The 18,327-nt window shown below is 46.5% G+C and overlaps 1 protein-coding gene across 1 annotated transcript in view; it reads left to right on the forward strand.

The window, feature by feature from the left end:
• Positions 1-18,327, forward strand: part of LOC115142445 (netrin-1-like) — a 117,195-nt gene that overhangs the window by 65,052 nt on the left and 33,816 nt on the right. The window contains exon 3 of the mRNA XM_029681919.2: positions 2,838-3,026. Coding sequence (XP_029537779.2) covers positions 2,838-3,026 — 189 coding nt within the window. The remainder of the gene's footprint in view (positions 1-2,837; positions 3,027-18,327) is intronic.

An 18,327-nucleotide genomic window follows, 5' to 3' on the forward strand; every position in this document is an offset into this window, starting at 1 on the left:
TCGCCATAGTTACCGCCAAGACAAGGCAAGATGATTATTTGGTTGAACTCATGAAAGGGGGAACTCCACATGGATGAATGGATAAGGGTTGAATGAAGCCTGAATGACATCACAACATTGCAGGAAACATAAAGTGTGTTTTGCTCTTTCCTATTGGTCGCAGCGATTTATCTTTTGGAACCAATTACTGTAGCTTGAAGCATATTACACCTTTGCATCCCAGTTGCATACTGCATAATAGCCAACAGGAGTCTGAGTCTGAGTAGTGTAACTATAGAGTCTGAGTAGTGTAACTATAGAATCTGGGTAGTGTAACTATAGAGTCTGAGTAGTGTAACTATAGAGTCTGGGTAGTGTAACTGGATAAGAGCGTCTGCTAAATGACTTAAATGTAAATGTAAATGTAGTGTAACTATAGAGTCTGAGTAGTGTTACTATAGAGTCTGGGTAGTGTAACTATAGAGTCTGAGTAGTGTAACTATAGAGTCTGGGTAGTGTAACTATAGAGTCTGAGTAGTGTAACTATAGAGTCTGAGTAGTGTAACTATAGAGTCTGAGTAGTGTAACTATAGAGCCTGGGTAGTGTAACTATAGAGTCTGAGTAGTGTAACTATAGAGTCTGAGTAGTGTAACTATAGAGTCTGGGTAGTGTAACTATAGAGTCTGAGTAGTGTAACTATAGAGTCTGAGTAGTGTAACTATAGAGTCTGAGTAGTGTAACTATAGAGTCTGGGTAGTGTAACTAGAGTAGTAGTCTGAGTAGTGTAACTATAGAGCTATAGAGTCTGGGTAGTGTAACTATAGAGTCTGAGTAGTGTAACTATAGAGTCTGAGTAGTGTAACTATAGAGTCTGGGTAGTGTAACTATAGAGTCTGGGTAGTGTAACTATAGAGTCTGGGTAGTGTAACTATAGAGTCTGGGTAGTGTAACTATAGAGTCTGGGTAGTGTAACTATAGAGTCTGAGTAGTGTAACTATAGAGTCTGGGTAGTGTAACTATAGAGTCTGAGTAGTGTAACTATAGAGTCTGGGTAGTGTAACTATAGAGTCTGGGTAGTGTAACTATAGAGTCTGGGTAGTGTAACTATAGAGTCTGGGTAGTGTAACTATAGAGTCTGAGTAGTGTAACTATAGAGTCTGGGTAGTGTAACTATAGAGTCTGAGTAGTGATCCGGCAACCTGAGCGAGCGGACGCACTGCACCGAGTGTCCATCTGCCGTTCATTCGCGGGTTCGTTCGGGCGCAGTGTTTTAGAGACCACCACTAAAACACACTGTGGGCATGTGACTGCCGACGTGTTCGCGCAATTCTACATGTAGAATCGGATGTCAAATTACGGCTGCCACTCTGAACAGCGGTGCTCAGTACTCTCTGCCGGTAAACTCTACCGGTGTCTCCGTGCCTTAACTCTCTCTGCCAGTAAACCTCCGGGGCCTCCAGGCAGAGGGTTAAGGGAAGGATAGGTTTCCTATGTGATGCCCCCAAGGCAGATGGATCGTTTTCCACCGTGATGCCTCTAAGGCAGTGAGGGGTGAGGGGGCTAAAGCCCAGGGTGAGCCCAGGCAACACAAAATCAACAGTCCGAGATCAGGAGGGAAAACAAGCAAAGAGGACAGCCCTAATGAAGGACCCCTGGGGTCCGGTAGAGAGCTGGGAAACCAGACCCTACAGATAAGGGACTGAGCTGTGTGTGGACCCTCTGAGACTCCTTCTCTCCAGTCTCTAACATAACTTGTGTGAAGGAGCTAATTACAGTGTCTGGACTAAAACACCACAGCCCTTCAATGGATCGTTGTTTTAACTGGTGCAAGCTGAGAAGCAACTCTATTCCCTAGATTGTGATGGGCACATGGTAACAGGAAGTAGCCTACTTGAGTGTGTGTACAGTATGTGTGTTTCGGGAGGGAGTGGGCTGAAAAACATGGGCAGACGTGTCAGGGTGGAGCCCTATCAGCATGTTCCCTCGCTCTCCCTTCCTGTGGCATTGGCATTGTGATGCAGTATTTGGCACAGTACATTTTCGTGGAACCCGGATGGACTGGTAGATGTGTGTGTATGTGTGTGTGTGTATGTGTGTGTGTGTATGTGTGTGTGTGTGTGTATGTAGTCGGACGGGGTGTTTAATGAAGTTAAGCCAAACGACGAGTCATGAATAAACATCAGCTGGCTAATTAAACTCGGCCGTAGCAACTTTATTCATTAGTAAACCAGCAGCAAACACGACCGGGGATTTGGTGTGGAATGAGAATACTGTACTGAAACCATGTCTGCTAGGAGGAGAGAATAACCTTGAGAGAAAGAGAGAGGGGGGAGGGCAGAGTGAGAGAGAAAGGCAGAGGAAGCGAGAAAGAGAGCAAAAACGGCTCAGTGCCTGACCTCATTATCAGGGAAGTTAAAACTCTCACAGTCTTTTACCTTGGGGGGGGGGGGGTCAAGTAGGATTTGTATATCTGGTAAACAAACACGTACAGAATACTGTAATTATTCACACCACTTTATCGGTTGTCAGGCACCAGACTGATGATTGGGGTGTGGGCGTCAAGAGGCGGTGTAGATACACTGCAGTAATCTATAGCGTCTGTAATTCAGTTGAAGAATGTATTTTTTTTCTTTTCCCTTTATTCTTCCCTTTATTCTCTTCTCTTCTCTTCTCTTCTCTTCTCTTCTCTTCTCTTCTGTTTATTCTCTCTCTCTCCCTCTGTGCAGTGTTTTTTTGGGGGGGAGGAGGGGGCATTAAATGTGGATTTGGCATTGAATTCGTTATTCAAAGAAGTTGAAATGTGCCAATAAAAGGCTGTTTAAAAATGCAATATCTCCCTTCCTTTCTGTCTCCGCAGCCTGTAACTGTAACCTGCATGCCAGGCGATGCCGTTTCAACATGGAGCTGTACAAGCTGTCTGGGAGGAAGAGCGGAGGAGTCTGTCTCAACTGTCGCCACAACACGGCCGGACGCCACTGTCACTACTGCAAGGAGGGTTACTACAGAGACCTGTCCAAAACCATCTCTCACAGGAAAGCCTGCAAAGGTACGAGGGGTCTGGTGAGGGCTACAGTCCTGCTCTGACTGTTACCTATGGGGCTCTCTTGTCGCTATAGTGACATGTAGCTCTATGATACACAACTGTTGTCCAATGTTACACTTCATGTCATAAATAAAGTACATTTAGAGAATCTCCTCATCTGAAAACAGCATGTTGTGCATTTAAAAGAAAATGTATTTAAATACCCAGCTAGTCATGTTGCCTGGTGAATAACTAAGTCAGAGGAGAACCTAGGGATAACCACTACGTTAGAGATAACCACTACGTTAAAGATAACCACTACGTTAGAGATAACCACTACGTTAGAGATAACCACTACGTTATGTGGCTCGCTCATCTCCTATCTAAAAGTTAAGAGCGGAATCAGGGGAATTTGAAAAACACAGTGGTCTGTACATTCCTGGCCTGTCTTACCCCGGTCCAGCGGGAGTCTGTGATGAGGTAGGGGTTTGGGGGGTCTCCTCACCGACACAGAGTTATTTGGCTTCATTTGGGGCGAGGGATGAGGGGGAGGGGGGATGACAGGGCAAGCAAAACAAACAGGAGAGGTGTGAAGTGATTCCCGGCGAGGCTCAGGTCAGATGAGTGAGAGGAATTCTGGGATGGGATGGGGGGGCAAGAACACATTCCTACACAGGTGTGCTCACCAGGGGTCATCAGGCAGTGGGGGAGGGGGGGTGTAAAGGAGATCACAATTTCCTAAAATGTTTGGCCTTCACCTCAGGAGAGATGAGGGTGGAGAGAAAGAGAGAAAGAGAGAAAGAGGGAGAAGAAAGATTACGTTTTCAAACCTCCTATAGCTGAAGGGAAAGATAACAGGGAGCTAAAGCTCTGTTCAAACAAGGTCCGGTGACACCGTGAACGTGCCCCGCATACACACACACATACATTTACATTACATTTACATTTAAGTCATTTAGCAGACGCTCTTATCCAGAGCGACTTACAAATTGGTGCATTCACCTTATGACATCCAGTGGAGCAGCCACTTTACAATAGTGCATCTAAATCTTTTAAGGGGGGTGAGAAGGATTACTTTATCCTATCCTAGGTATTCCTTAAAGAGGTGGGGTTTCAGGTGTCTCCGGAAGGTGGTGATTGACTCCGCTGTCCTGGCGTCGTGAGGGAGTTTGTTCCACCATTGGGGGGCCAGAGCAGCGAACAGTTTTGACTGGGCTGAGCGGGAACTGTACTTCCTCAGTGGTAGGGAGGCGAGCAGGCCAGAGGTGGATGAACGCAGTGCCCTTGTTTGGGTGTAGGGCCTGATCAGAGCCTGGAGGTACTGAGGTGCCGTTCCCCTCACAGCTCCGTAGGCAAGCACCATGGTCTTGTAGCGGATGCGAGCTTCAACTGGAAGCCAGTGGAGAGAGCGGAGGAGCGGGGTGACGTGAGAGAACTTGGGAAGGTTGAACACCAGACGGGCTGCGGCGTTCTGGATGAGTTGTAGGGGTTTAATGGCACAGGCAGGGAGCCCAGCCAACAGCGAGTTGCAGTAATCCAGACGGGAGATGACAAGTGCCTGGATTAGGACCTGCGCCGCTTCCTGTGTGAGGCAGGGTCGTACTCTGCGGATGTTGTAGAGCATGAACCTACAGGAACGGGCCACCGCCTTGATGTTAGTTGAGAACGACAGGGTGTTGTCCAGGATCACGCCAAGGTTCTTAGCGCTCTGGGAGGAGGACACAGTGGAGTTGTCAACCGTGATGGCGAGATCATGGAACGGGCAGTCCTTCCCCGGGAGGAAGAGCAGCTCCGTCTTGCCGAGGTTCAGCTTGAGGTGGTGATCCGTCATCCACACTGATATGTCTGCCAGACATGCAGAGATGCGATTCGCCACCTGGTCATCAGAAGGGGGAAAGGAGAAGATTAATTGTGTGTCGTCTGCATAGCAATGATAGGAGAGACCATGTGAGGTTATGACAGAGCCAAGTGACTTGGTGTATAGCGAGAATAGGAGAGGGCATAGAACAGAGCCCTGGGGGACACCAGTGGTGAGAGCACGTGGTGAGGAGACGGATTCTCGCCACGCCACCTGGTAGGAGCGACCTGTCAGGTAGGACGCAATCCAAGCGTGGGCCGCGCCGGAGATGCCCAACTCGGAGAGGGTGGAGAGGAGGATCTGATGGTTCACAGTATCGAAGGCAGCCGATAGGTCTAGAAGGATGAGAGCAGAGGAGAGAGAGTTAGCTTTAGCAGTGCGGAGCGCCTCCGTGATACAGAGAAGAGCAGTCTCAGTTGAATGACTAGTCTTGAAACCTGACTGATTTGGATCAAGAAGGTCATTCTGAGAGAGATAGCGGGAGAGCTGGCCAAGGACGGCACGTTCAAGAGTTTTGGAGAGAAAAGAAAGAAGGGATACTGGTCTGTAGTTGTTGACATCGGAGGGATCGAGTGTAGGTTTCTTCAGAAGGGGTGCAACTCTCGCTCTCTAAAAGACGGAAGGGACGTAGCCAGCGGTCAGGGATGAGTTGATGAGCGAGGTGAGGTAAGGGAGAAGGTCTCCGGAAATGGTCTGGAGAAGAGAGGAGGGGATAGGGTCAAGCGGGCAGGTTGTTGGGCGGCCGGCCGTCACAAGACGCGAGATTTCGTCTGGAGAGAGAGGGGAGAAAAGAGGTCAGAGCACAGGGTAGGGCAGTGTGAGCAGAACCAGCGGTGTCGTTTGACTTAGCAAACGAGGATCGGATGTCGTCGACCTTCTTTTCAAAATGGTTGACGAAGTCATCTGCAGAGAGGGAGGAGGGGGGGAGGGGGAGGAGGATTCAAGAGGGAGGAGAAGGTGGCAAAGAGCTTCCTAGGGTTAGAGGCAGATGCTTGGAATTTAGAGTGGTAGAAAGTGGCTTTTAGCAGCAGCGACAGAAGAGGAAAATGTAGAGAGGAGGGAGTGAAAGGATGCCAGGTCCGCAGGGAGGCGAGTTTTCCTCCATTTCCGCTCGGCTGCCCGGAGCCCTGTTCTGTGAGCTCGCAATGAGTCGTCGAGCCACGGAGCGGGAGGGGAGGACCGAGCCGGCCTGGAGGATAGGGGACATAGAGAGTCAAAGGATGCAGAAAGGGAGGAGAGGAGGGTTGAGGAGGCAGAATCAGGAGATAGGTTGGAGAAGGTTTGAGCAGAGGGAAGAGATGATAGGATGGAAGAGGAGAGAGTATCGGGGGAGAGAGAGCGAAGGTTGGGACGGCGCGATACCATCCGAGTAGGGGCAGTGTGGGAAGTGTTGGATGAGAGCGAGAGGGAAAAGGATACAAGGTAGTGGTCGGAGACTTGGAGGGGAGTTGCAATGAGGTTAGTGGAAGAACAGCATCTAGTAAAGATGAGGTCGAGCGTATTGCCTGCCTTGTGAGTAGGGGGGAAGGTGAGAGGGAGAGGTCAAAAGAGGAGAGGAGTGGAAAGAAGGAGGCAGAGAGGAATGAGTCAAAGGTAGACGTGGGGAGGTTAAAGTCGCCCAGAACTGTGAGAGGTGAGCCGTCCTCAGGAAAGGAGCTTATCAAGGCATCAAGCTCATTGATGAACTCTCCGAGGAACCTGGAGGCGATAAATGATAAGGATGTTAAGCTTGAAAGGGCTGGTAACTGTGACAGCATGGAATTCAAAGGAGGCGATAGACAGATGGGTAAGGGGAGAAAGAGAGAATGACCACTTGGGAGAGATGAGGATCCCGGTGCCACCACCCCGCTGACCAGAAGCTCTCGGGGTGTGCGAGAACACGTGGGCGGACGAAGAGAGAGCAGTACACACACACACACACACACACACACACACACACACACACACACACACACACACACACACACACACACACACACACACACACACACACACACACACACACACAAACACACTCTTTAGAGCGCTTCCTTACAAGGGCGTATGAAAGGGAAATATTAGCCTCTGGCTGACAGTTAGAGCTCCATGTTTTCCCACATTATTCATGGAGGAGGTAAATAAACAAACTAATCAATCAGTTTGACAGAGAAGCTGTCTTGTCTGTCTGAGAAAAAGTGCATCTGTGCAGCTCAACTCATAGACACTATTCACAGGAGGAGGGATGCCTAAGTCAATGTATTTCAACTGTTATACCGTTGTTTTTTTCATTCATCCACACCTGACATCAACACTACAGTATGAATGTGGATTAAGTGTCTATTTCCTGTATTGTTTGGCCATTATTTGCTTGTGTCTATTTCACGTCATAATTTTCACATAACTGGAAGACATGAATTTGCCATAAAGTCACATTTCTAAAACGAGAGAGATGGAGAGTAAACAGTCCGGTTTATCCAAACACCACATCCAACATGATTCATTCTTCTGCATGAAAAAAAAAGTCCTAAGAACAAAAGTCATGGAACCTAAACCCAAACACCCATCAATCCCATTTGTGCGGTGTTCCCAGCTGACATTAACACTTTGAAATTTCGATTGGGGAATGCAAACAGACATCCATCACGGGAGGCTGTGTCTCATTAACCCCCATACTATACACCCCCCATCTCTATGAGGCTGTCTAATTGTTGGAGATGTAATAACCTCTTATTGTTCTCCCATCCATCCCTCCCGTTCTCACGTGGACATTCTATCAGCATCATAACTCACCCTCATGGTGGGTTACCCTGTGATACCTTAATGTCTACTGATGCATTTTTATCACAGTGTTGACCGACATGATCACTTTTCATTGAATTAACATTTGAATTCAATTACATTTATTCATCAATGATGTTTATTAATACATGTATATTTATGCCGCAGTGCTCCCCCATATGTGTGCGAAGCTCCACTATCAAAAGACTACAGCTCGTCTTTTACCCCTGATTTTCAGAATCGTAGCAGATTTTAATAAGGACCAAAATGAATAATCCATTTTATTCCCAGGTGAACCCTTTTACTCTGGCTTTTTATTAAATATGATTTGCTTTACTTGGAGAGCGAATGAAGACCTTTGGTTCTGCGTCAGAGGCAACATAGGATTTCTGATGCAGTGTGTGTTGATGTGTGTGTGTGTGTGTGTGTGTGTGTGTGTGTGTGTGTGTGTGTGTGTGTGTGTGTGTGTGTGTGTGTGTGTGTGTGTGCGTGTGTGTGTGTGTGTGTGTGTGTGTGTGTGTGTGTGTGTGTGTGTGTGTGTGTGTGTGTGTGTGTGTGTGTGTGTGTGTGTGTGTGTGTGTGTGTGTGTGTGTGTGTGTGTCAGAGGCCATGGAGGATTTCTCCGCCGTAGCTGAATTAGGGTCAACAAACTAGCAGGAATTCGCTAATGGATTCACTGCAGCTTTGAGTAGTTAGTTAAGCCAAAGTTGAAATGCCACTCAAAACCCTCAATACGCACAATGAGTATTTGGTGTCTATAGCTACTGCAGAGCCGGGAGTAATCAACTTTATTTCTGTTGACATTTTGCAAGTAGTTCTAGTTTCCTAGTTTTTTTAAAAACAGGCTTAGAATGTTAGGTTTTACTGTAAATGATTAAATTCAATATTATGTCCATTATTTAATGGCAGGAGACTTACTATACTCATGCCTTAAATATTATGTCCATTATTTAATGGCAGGAGACTTACTATACTCATGCCTTAAATATTATGTCCATTATTTAATGGCAGGAGACTTACTATACTCATGCCTTAAATATTATGTCCATTATTTAATGGCAGGAGACTTACTATACTCATGCCTTAAATATTATGTCCATTATTTAATGGCAGGAGACTTACTATACTCATGCCTTAAATATTATGGAGACTTAAATATTATGTCCATTATTTAATATACTCATGCCTTAAATATTATGTCCATTATTTAATGGCAGGAGACTTACTATACTCATGCCTTAAATATTATGTCCATTATTTAATGGCAGGAGACTTACTATACTCATGCCTTAAATATTATGTCCATTATTTAATGGCAGGAGACTTACTATACTCATGCCTTAAATATTATGTCCATTATTTAATGGCAGGAGACTTACTATACTTAAATATTATGTCCATGCCTTAAATATTATGTCCATTATTTAATGGCAGGAGACTTACTATACTCATGCCTTAAATATTATGTCCATTATTTAATGGCAGGAGACTTACTATACTCATGCCTTAAATATTATGTCCATTATTTAATGGCAGGAGACTTACTATACTCATGCCTTAAATATTATGTCCATTATTTAATGGCAGGAGACTTACTATACTCATGCCTTAAATATTATGTCCATTATTTAATGGCAGGAGACTTACTATACTCATGCCTTAAATATTATGTCCATTATTTAATGGCAGGAGACTTACTATACTCATGCCTTAAATATTATGTCCATTATTTAATGGCAGGAGACTTACTATATTCATGCCTTAAATATTATGTCATAACAACTTGTCAAAAAGCTGTGAAAAATGCATCAGTGTGGACCTCTAACCACCTAATTCTGAACTGTATGTGTCCATCCGGGACACGTGGGGCTCTGAACGTCTCCTGACTCCTTTGATTGTACCAACTGCCAACACCGCCGGCATGGAAAACTGAGAACTCTCTCTGTGCCTCCTTCATCATCTCAATGTCTTCTTCTGCATGTTTTTCTTTCTCTCTCTCTTTCTCTCTCTCTTTCCAGGCTGGTCTTCAACCTTTTGACTCGTTGCTCGTAACCGCTTGATTCTCTCCCTCTATGCCGCTGCTAACTTGATGGCCAAACGGTACACATCTCTGCTGTTACTTTATATGCAATGTTTTTAACGGAGGTTGTGGAATATGATATGGGTCCAGTTTTTATTTCTAGAAACGGAGTCTCCATCTGTGTTAGATCTTGAATATGTTTTTTTTAACATTTTTTGGAATCACGTGAGGGTTGAGTCAAGCTTCTTGCTTATGTTCTCGAGAAGGTTTACAAGCCTTAGGGCTCAGACACACCAATAGAATTTGCTGGCCGAGAGTACTTAACACCTCTGCACGTCATTTGCATACCGAGTGACAAATGAAATAGAGCGAGCAGAACGATCGGCAGACGAACGCTAGATCCACATTCGATGCGATGTGTGTGATTCGGCGCGATGTGTGCGAGCCGGACGTAGTACGTAGAGGCGCATTCAGTGCCAAGACCGAGAGACTAAAAAACAGCTTCTATTAGCAGGCCATCAGACTGCTGAACAGCCATCACTAGCCGGCTGCCAGGTGAGGCACACTCACTCACACACACAAAAAACACACAAGCTATCGAACACACACACACACACCTCATACTCACAAACACATGCACATACCCACACACACCCACACACATCCAACGCTGCTGTCCCATGTCATAGAGACATTGTACCACTGGACACTTCCCGTTTCGCACAGAGTATTTAAATACTTTATTCCTGACACAGCTCATTCTGATATTTCTACTACCATACTTTGTATTTAGTTATACACACCACATATTTATTTACTTATATCCTGGATTCTTGACATAGCTAACTTTATATATCATTCTTGTACATATCATTCTTAGTATACAGTATTTTGTGTACATTTTCCGGTGTACGTACAGAGCATTCGGAAAGTATTCTGAGCCCTTCCCTTTTTCCACGTTTTGTTACGTTTCAGCCTTATTCTAAAATGTATTAAACAAATAAAAAATCCTCATCAATCTACACACAATACCCCATAATGACAAATGTATTAAAAGTCAAAAACAGAAATACCTTATTTACATACGTATTCAGACCCTCCTATAAGACTCGAAATTGAGCTCAGGTTCATCCAGTTGTTTTAAAAACTAGGCAAGTCAGTTAAGAACAAATTTTACAATGACGGCCTCTACACCTGCCAAACCCGGACGAAGCTTGGTATATTGCGCGCCGCCCTATGGGACTCCCAATCACGGCCGATTGTGATACAGCCTGGATTCGAACCAACGTGTCTGTAGTGACGCCTCTTGCACTGAGATGCAGTGCCTTAGACCGCTGTGCAACTCGGGAGTCTATTGATCATCCTTGAGATGGATTAGAGTCTGTGGTAAATTGAATTGATTGGACATTATTTGGAAAGGCACACATCTGTCTGAGGTCCCACAGTTGACAGTGCATGTCAGAGCAAAAACCAAGCCAAGAGGTCGAAGGAATTGTCCGTAGAGCTCCGAGAAACGATTGTGTCGAGGTACAGATCTGGGGAAGGGTACCAAAACATTTCTTCAGCATTGAAGGTCCCCAAGAACACAGTGGCCTCCATCATTCTTCAATGGAAGACGTTTGGAACCACCAAGACTCTTCCTAGAGCTGGCCGCCTGGCCAAACTGAGTCCGATGGTCATTCTGACAGAGCACCAGAGTTCTCTGCAGCACTTCACCAATCAGGCCATTATGGTAGAGTGGACAGACAGAAGCTATTCCTCAGTGTGTCAAAAGCAGTGACACACACACACACACACACACACACACACACACACACGCACGCACACCCACCCACCCACACACACCCACCCACCCACGCACACACACCCACGCACACCCACACGCACGCACGCACGCACGCACACACACACACACACACACACACACACACACACACACACGCACACACACACCCACGCACACCCAGATCCACCAATCACAGACACCGTTACTGTACTCCCATAGGCTGTGAGCTCAGTCTTAGAACAGCAGTACAGCATATCCCTGTGGTCTAAACCCTTGCATGCCACCATGTAAATAACATGTCATTACACTACTAGGAAATAATAACTCATCTCATATCCAAGAGAAACGTCCTATGTTCCTCTGTTGGTTTGTCCTAACTCCTTCAAACTCACTGATGCCTCACACCAAAACGAAAGCATAAACAGATTCCATCGTCATTTATCAAATATAAAATCCTCAGCTTACCTAAGCAGTTTTGTTCAGTTTCATTTCTGAAACTAGCCAGAGTTAAAGCCCTAATGTAATTATAAGCAAACATTGTCCGAGTTAGGCTGCGGTGTTCGATTACATCAAAACAGGAATGATTGGTAATTACGTTAAGGTGACAAATGATATGACGCATGATCCTGTCCGCTTGCCAGGTAAAACATTTGCACAGAACTATATTTGGAACTTTGCTGGCAATGAGTGAAGATATGAGGCTGTTACTCTGTTACTCTGTTACTCTGTTACTCTGTCTCTGTCTCTCTCTGTCTCTGTCTCTCTGTCTCTGTCTCTGTCTCTGTCTCTGTCTCTGTCGCTCTCTGTCTCTGTCTCTGTCTCTGTCTCTGTCGTCTCTGTCTCTGTCTCTGTCTCTGTCGCTCTCTGTCTCTGTCTCTGTCTCTCTGTCTCTGTCTCTGTCGCTCTCTGTCTCTGTCTCTGTCTCTGTCTCTCTGTCTCTGTCTCTGTCTCTGTCTCTGTCTCTGTCTCTCTGTCTCTGTCTCTGTCGCTCTCTGTCTCTGTCTCTGTCTCTCTGTCTCTGTCTCTGTCTCTCTGTCTCTGTCTCTGTCTCTGTCTCTCTGTCTCTGTCTCTGTCTCTGTCTCTCTGTCTCTGTCTCTCTGTCTCTGTCTCTGTCTCTGTCTCTGTCGTCTCTGTCTCTGTCTCTGTCTCTGTCTCTCTGTCTCTGTCTCTGTCTCTGTCTCTGTCTCTGTCTCTGCCTCTGTCTCTGTCTCTGCCTCTGTCTCTGTCTCTGTCTCTGTCGCTCTCTGTCTCTGTCTCTGTCTCTGTCGCTCTCTGTCTCTGTCTCTGTCTCTGTCGCTCTCCCTCCCTCCCTCTCCATATTAACCACCTCTCTCTCTCTCTCTCTCACAATATTAACCACCCCCCCCTGCTCTCTGTGTTAATGAAGTTAACACATACTCTGCTTTACCTATTATATATCAACTCCTATGAACCATCTTGTGCTTGGGGCTTAGCTTGTAAAATTATTTAAAGTCCAGCATATCATAACTCAAGATAATTCAATGAAAACTAAAACCGCGTAACTAATTTCTGTTTCGCTCCTCCAGTGACATAAATACACACCATGCAGCTACACTAAAGTGACAGCAATTAAGGTCCTCAGTTATTTATTGTCCAACGGGAACCGTTGCTGGGTAGCTCTTGGACAGAATAAGCCCCTTAGCAATACAAGAGGGTAGAAGACTACAGAGTCTTGCTTTTATATGAGAAACTCGATCACTTCAAATGACTCCCATGTGAGACCATTGCGAAAGAAACTGAGAGCAACGGCCACTTTGGCCCAGAAAGAACAGTGCCCAGAGCCTAGATTTATGGCTTCACCCCTCATTGACTAGAGTGTAAACACAGAATGCATATCGATTGAGGGCCTGGGCCCTAAGTGAGCACTTATGAAAGGTGCATCTTGTTCGTTTCTCTAACACCTTTGTCGGTAGAGCTAAAGTAATATGACGTTTTGGCACAGTGTCCGGGCGTGGCCCAAGGCCCACCATGCTTACAGATTTATTGGATAGGGAACCTATTGTTGATACCACACAGGAGGTTGGGCCTAAGTCCCATGCAAGTATAGATCGTTAATTAACATGGTATGATAGCCAAGGTGGGCAACAGGGTAGAAGCTCTCTGGGTGGTCTGGTTACGAATCTCACAAACTCAGCACCGCAAATATTAGCCGAGCTGATAAAGAGTTTGATACGCTGGCTGCCGTGGCACCACTTTTAGGAGGTTTGTGGCCAAGTAATATTCATATGCCGTGATAACGGTTAAGAAACTAAATCATTGGCACCAGCCTTGGATCTTTGGTTATGATGCTTTCAAAATCTGTCGATGAAAGGCGAGTGTCTGAAAGTTATTCTACTGAGAGAAATACCAAGCTTAGTGCAGCGGGGAACCATATTAGTGCCATTTACTTTCAGCGTAATTCACACAGTAACATCAGCCAGTGTCACTTCAGTGAGTCGAACCACGAGGAACAAGTTTTACAGACAGAACAAATACAATGTGTCTTTGTCAAAGACATACGTTTCAGGTAGAATAACATGTAGAAGTGATTACGTTCTCCTCTCCATATGTCTTGCACTGTAGAACTTCATTAACCAGAAATAACATTATGTTAAAGATTTAAAAATAAAAAAAGATTGGTTTTCATAACTTCTCTGGAAATGAAAAATAAAGTCGTCTTTTTGTTGCTGTTGTCAATTATAATGACTTACATGTATTGTGTTGCATGTAAAATGGCAACTATATAGGAATACTATTGTCTCTATGCCCGTAGGCTCTTGCCTTGGCCCGTAGGCTCTTGCCTTGGCCCGTAGGCTCTTGCCTTGGCCACAAGTGTGACATCTCTAAGAATTCCAATGACTTTAATCAATAAAATACCAAAACGTATGAAAACCCAAAGTTAGATAGACATTCCCTGTATCAGATGAACATGTCATTGAAAAAAGGCCCGAGTCATGTAACATTATTTAATCTCTCCTCTCCACACATTTCTTTGCGGACCAGTAGAAACCTAATTATAATAGAACACAGACACTCGGGTTGGGCCTTATCCAACAGCCAACAAATGATTCTTATAGGCACCGAACGCACAAACCCAAACTGAGGGGGAGCATTGCAGTTCAAACATCAAACGCTTTATGGTAAACGATTGGCAGAGTTAAAAAATATAAAAAAATCTCACATTGAGCAATGATCGTCTCCTATGAAGAGCGAGCTCCTTTGAAATGCCTTCCATCACCCTCCCCGTTAACCAAGAACATTTTTTACTCTTTTATGTGCATCTCCCTCCTCAAAGTTTGTGTGTGTGTTACACTAGTAGGGAACTCAATCCTAACTCCATCTGAGCCTCTCCAAGGTCTTCATATAGAGGAACGAAACATTTATATACAGGACCAAGCCCATCAACCTTCAGAGCTCCTCAACCGGCTTAGTACTTTAACAATGGGTTATACAAAGCCTATGTTCCCCAGGCTCATATAAAAAGGCCTATTCTCTCCCAGACTGCTCCTTTAACTCGCTCAACATGAGGACCAAGAGAAGCACTTTCTCTCCCCACTTCAAGTGTCTGTCAAAGAGGTTGGAAGGAAGCTAGCCTTTCGCTAGCCTAGCTAGCCCCTGTAACTAGCTCATCATGGGGGGCTCATTAGCCCTTTCTCTGCCCTCTACAAGTGTGTGTGAACGAGGACTGGAGGATGGAAGGAGTTAGCCTTTTTCGCTAGCTAGTGTCCCTATCTTGCCCAGCCATCTGGAGTAGCTGTGAGGAAGGATAGCAGGATAGCGTAGCTACTTAAGTGCTAAGTGGACACCCACTTGAAGCTTAAACTCTCCCCAGGTGGGTCCCCAGCAGGCTGTGGCAGTCAGAAAGGGCAGGAGGTCCCTGGGAGGACCTACTTTTACTATTTGCCCATCATTGCAACACTGTATATAGCCATAATATGACGTTTGAAATGTCTCTATTCCTTTGGAACGTTTGTGAGTGTAATGTTTACTGTTCATTTTATATTCTTTATTTCACTTTTGTTTATTATCTATTTCACTTGCTTTGGAAATGTAAACATGTGTTTCCCATGCCAATAAAGCCCTTTGAATTGAATTGAAATTGATAGAGAGAGCGAAAGAGTGAGAGAACGAGAGAGTCGGGGAATGAAAGAGACACCCAGAGAGAGAGAGAAAACGAGAGAACAAGCGAAAAAGAGCGGCCCACCTGCAGACCATGTGCGGAGCAACTTGATTTACTGGCAGGCTTAAGCTGTGGTTAGTGGGGCAGACGCTCTTAAAAACACGGTGCTAGCTCTCAGAAGCTCTGAAGAGGGCCGCACTTTGCCCTCCCTAACGCCCCCCCCCTACCCCACTCCCCTCCGCCTTACTGACAGGCTCTTAAATTTACGTGCCTGAAGACGTGCCCGATTGGCCTCTACACTTGTTTATAGATTGTGTGTAAGCCTCCCCCTTTTTTCTCCCTCTGTTTTCTAGCCTCCACTCCCCTCCTCTCCCAGACAAAATGAGGCAATGAAACCTGGTGACAGATTGGCCTGATAAAGTGGTAATCGTTACACTCGCTTTAAAGCCCACCGACCTGATAACAGAGGGGAGAGGGCTACGGATTCCCCCTCCGCTGTCTGATTAAGATAAGCGAGTTTAGCAGCAACAGCTACTGACTCACATAATAAAGACAAAGAGAGAGAGAGAGAGAGAGAGAGAGAGAGGGAGGAGAGCAGAGAGAGAGGAAGCAGAGAGAGAGAGGAGGAAGCAGAGAGAGAGAGAGAGGAAGCAGAGGGAGGGAGGGAGGGAGGAAGCAGAGAGAGAGAGAGAGAGAGAGGGAGGAAGCAGAGAGAGATAGGGAGAGAGAGAGGGAGGAAGCAGAGAGAGAGAGCGAGATAGGGAGGAAGCAGAGAGAGATAGGGAGAGAGAGAGGGAGGAAGCAGAGAGAGAGAGAGAGAGAGGGAGGAAAAAGAGAGAGAGAGAGAGAGAGAGAAAGAGGGAGGAAGCAGAGAGAGGGGAGAGAGAGAGAGGGAGGAAGCAGAGAGAGAGAGAGAGAGAGAGAGAGAGAGAGAGGGAGGAAGCAGAGAGAGAGAGAGAGAGAGAGAGGGGGAGGAAGCAGAGAGAGAGAGAGAGGAAGCAGAGAGAGATAGGGAGGAAGCAGAGAGAGAGATAGGGAGGAAGCAGAGAGAGATAGGGAGAGAGAGAGGGAGGAAGCAGAGAGAGAGAGAGAGAGGGAGGAAAAAGAGAGAGAGAAAAGCAGAGAGATAGGGAGAGAGAGGGAGGAAGCAGAGAGAGAGAGAGAGCGAGGAAGGAAGCAGAGAGAGATAAGAGAGGGAGGAAGCAGAGAGAGATAGGGAGGAAGCACAGAGAGATAGGGAGAGAGGAGGGAGGAAGCAGAGAGAGAGAGAGAGAGGGAGAGAGAGAGGAGCAGAGAGAAGCAGAGAGAGAGAGAGAGAGAGAGAGAGGGAGGAAGCAGAGAGAGAGAGATGGGAGAGGAAGCAGAGAGGGAGGAGAGAGAGGGAGGAGGAAGCAGAGAGAGAGAGATAGGGAGGAAGCAGAGAGAGAGAGAGAGAGAGAGAGAGATAGGGAGGAAGCAGAGAGAGAGAGAGAGAGAGGAGGAAGCAGAGAGAGAGAGAGAGAGGAAGCAGAGAGAGAGAGAGAAGAGGAAGAGGAAGCAGAGAGAGAGAGGGAGAGAGAGAGAGGAAAGAGAGAGAGAGAGAGAGAGAGCAGAGGGAGGAAGCAGAGAGATAGGGAGAGAGAGGGAGGAAGCAGAGAGAGAGAGAGAGCGAGGAAGGAAGAGAGAGATAGGGAGAGAGAGAGGGAGGAAGCAGAGAGAGAGAGAGAGAGAGAGCACAGAGAGATAGGGAGAGAGGAGGGAGGAAGCAGAGAGATAGAGAGAGAGGAGGAAGCAGAGAGATAGGAGAGAGAGAGGGAGGAAGAGAGAGAGAGAGGGAGAAGAGAGGGAGGAAGCAGAGAGAGGAGAGAGAGCAGAGAGAGAGAGAGAGAGGGAGGAAGCAGAGAGAGAGGGAGAAGGAGAGAGGGAGGAAGAGAGAGAGATAGGGAGAGAGAGAGGGAGGAAGCAGAGAAAGATAGGGAGAGAGAGAGAGAGAGGAAGCAGAGAGAGAGAGAGAGAGAGGAGAGAGAGAGAGGGAGGAAGCAGCAGAGAGAGAGAGATAGAGAGGGGAGGAAAAAAAGAGAGAGAGAGAGAGAGGGAGGAAGCAGAGAGATGGGGAGAGAGAGAGGGAGGAAGCAGAGAGATAGAGAGAGGGAGGAAGCAGAGAGAGAGAGAGAGGGAGGAAGCAGAGAGAGAGAGAGAGAGAGAGAGAGAGAGAGGGAGAAAGCAGAGAGAGAGAGAGAGAGGGAGGAAGCAGAGAGAGAGAGATGAGGGGGAAGAGAGAGGGAGGGGAGAGAGGGAGAGAGAGAGAGAGGAGAGGAAGAGAGAGGGGAGGAGAAGGAAGAGAGAGAGGGAAGAGAAGAGAGAGAGAGAGCAGAGAGAGAGAGAGAGAGGGGAGGAAGCAGAGAGAGAGAGAGGAGAGGAAGCAGAGAGAGATGAGAGAGAGGGAGGAAGCAGAGAGAGAGAGAGAGAGAGATAGGAGGAAGCAGAGAGAGATAGGGAGAGAGAGAGGGAGGAAGCAGAGAGAGAGAGAGAGAGAGATAGGGAGGAAGGGAGGAAGCAGAGAGATAGGGAGAGAGAGGGAGAGGAGAGGAAGAGAGAGAGGAAGCAGAGAGATAGGGAGGAAGCAGAGAGAGATAGGGAGAGGGAGGAAGCAGAGAGAGAGAGAGAGAGAGAGAGAAGCAGAGAGAGAGAAGCAGAGGAGAGCAGAGAGAGAAAGCAGAGAGAGAGAGGAGGGGAAGCAGAGAGAGAGAGAGGGGGAAGCAGAGAGAGAGATAGGGAGGAAGCAGAGAGAGATAGGGAGAGAG

This window comes from Oncorhynchus nerka, linkage group LG15 (assembly GCF_034236695.1).
Source record: "Oncorhynchus nerka isolate Pitt River linkage group LG15, Oner_Uvic_2.0, whole genome shotgun sequence".
Lineage (NCBI taxonomy): Eukaryota > Metazoa > Chordata > Actinopteri > Salmoniformes > Salmonidae > Oncorhynchus > Oncorhynchus nerka.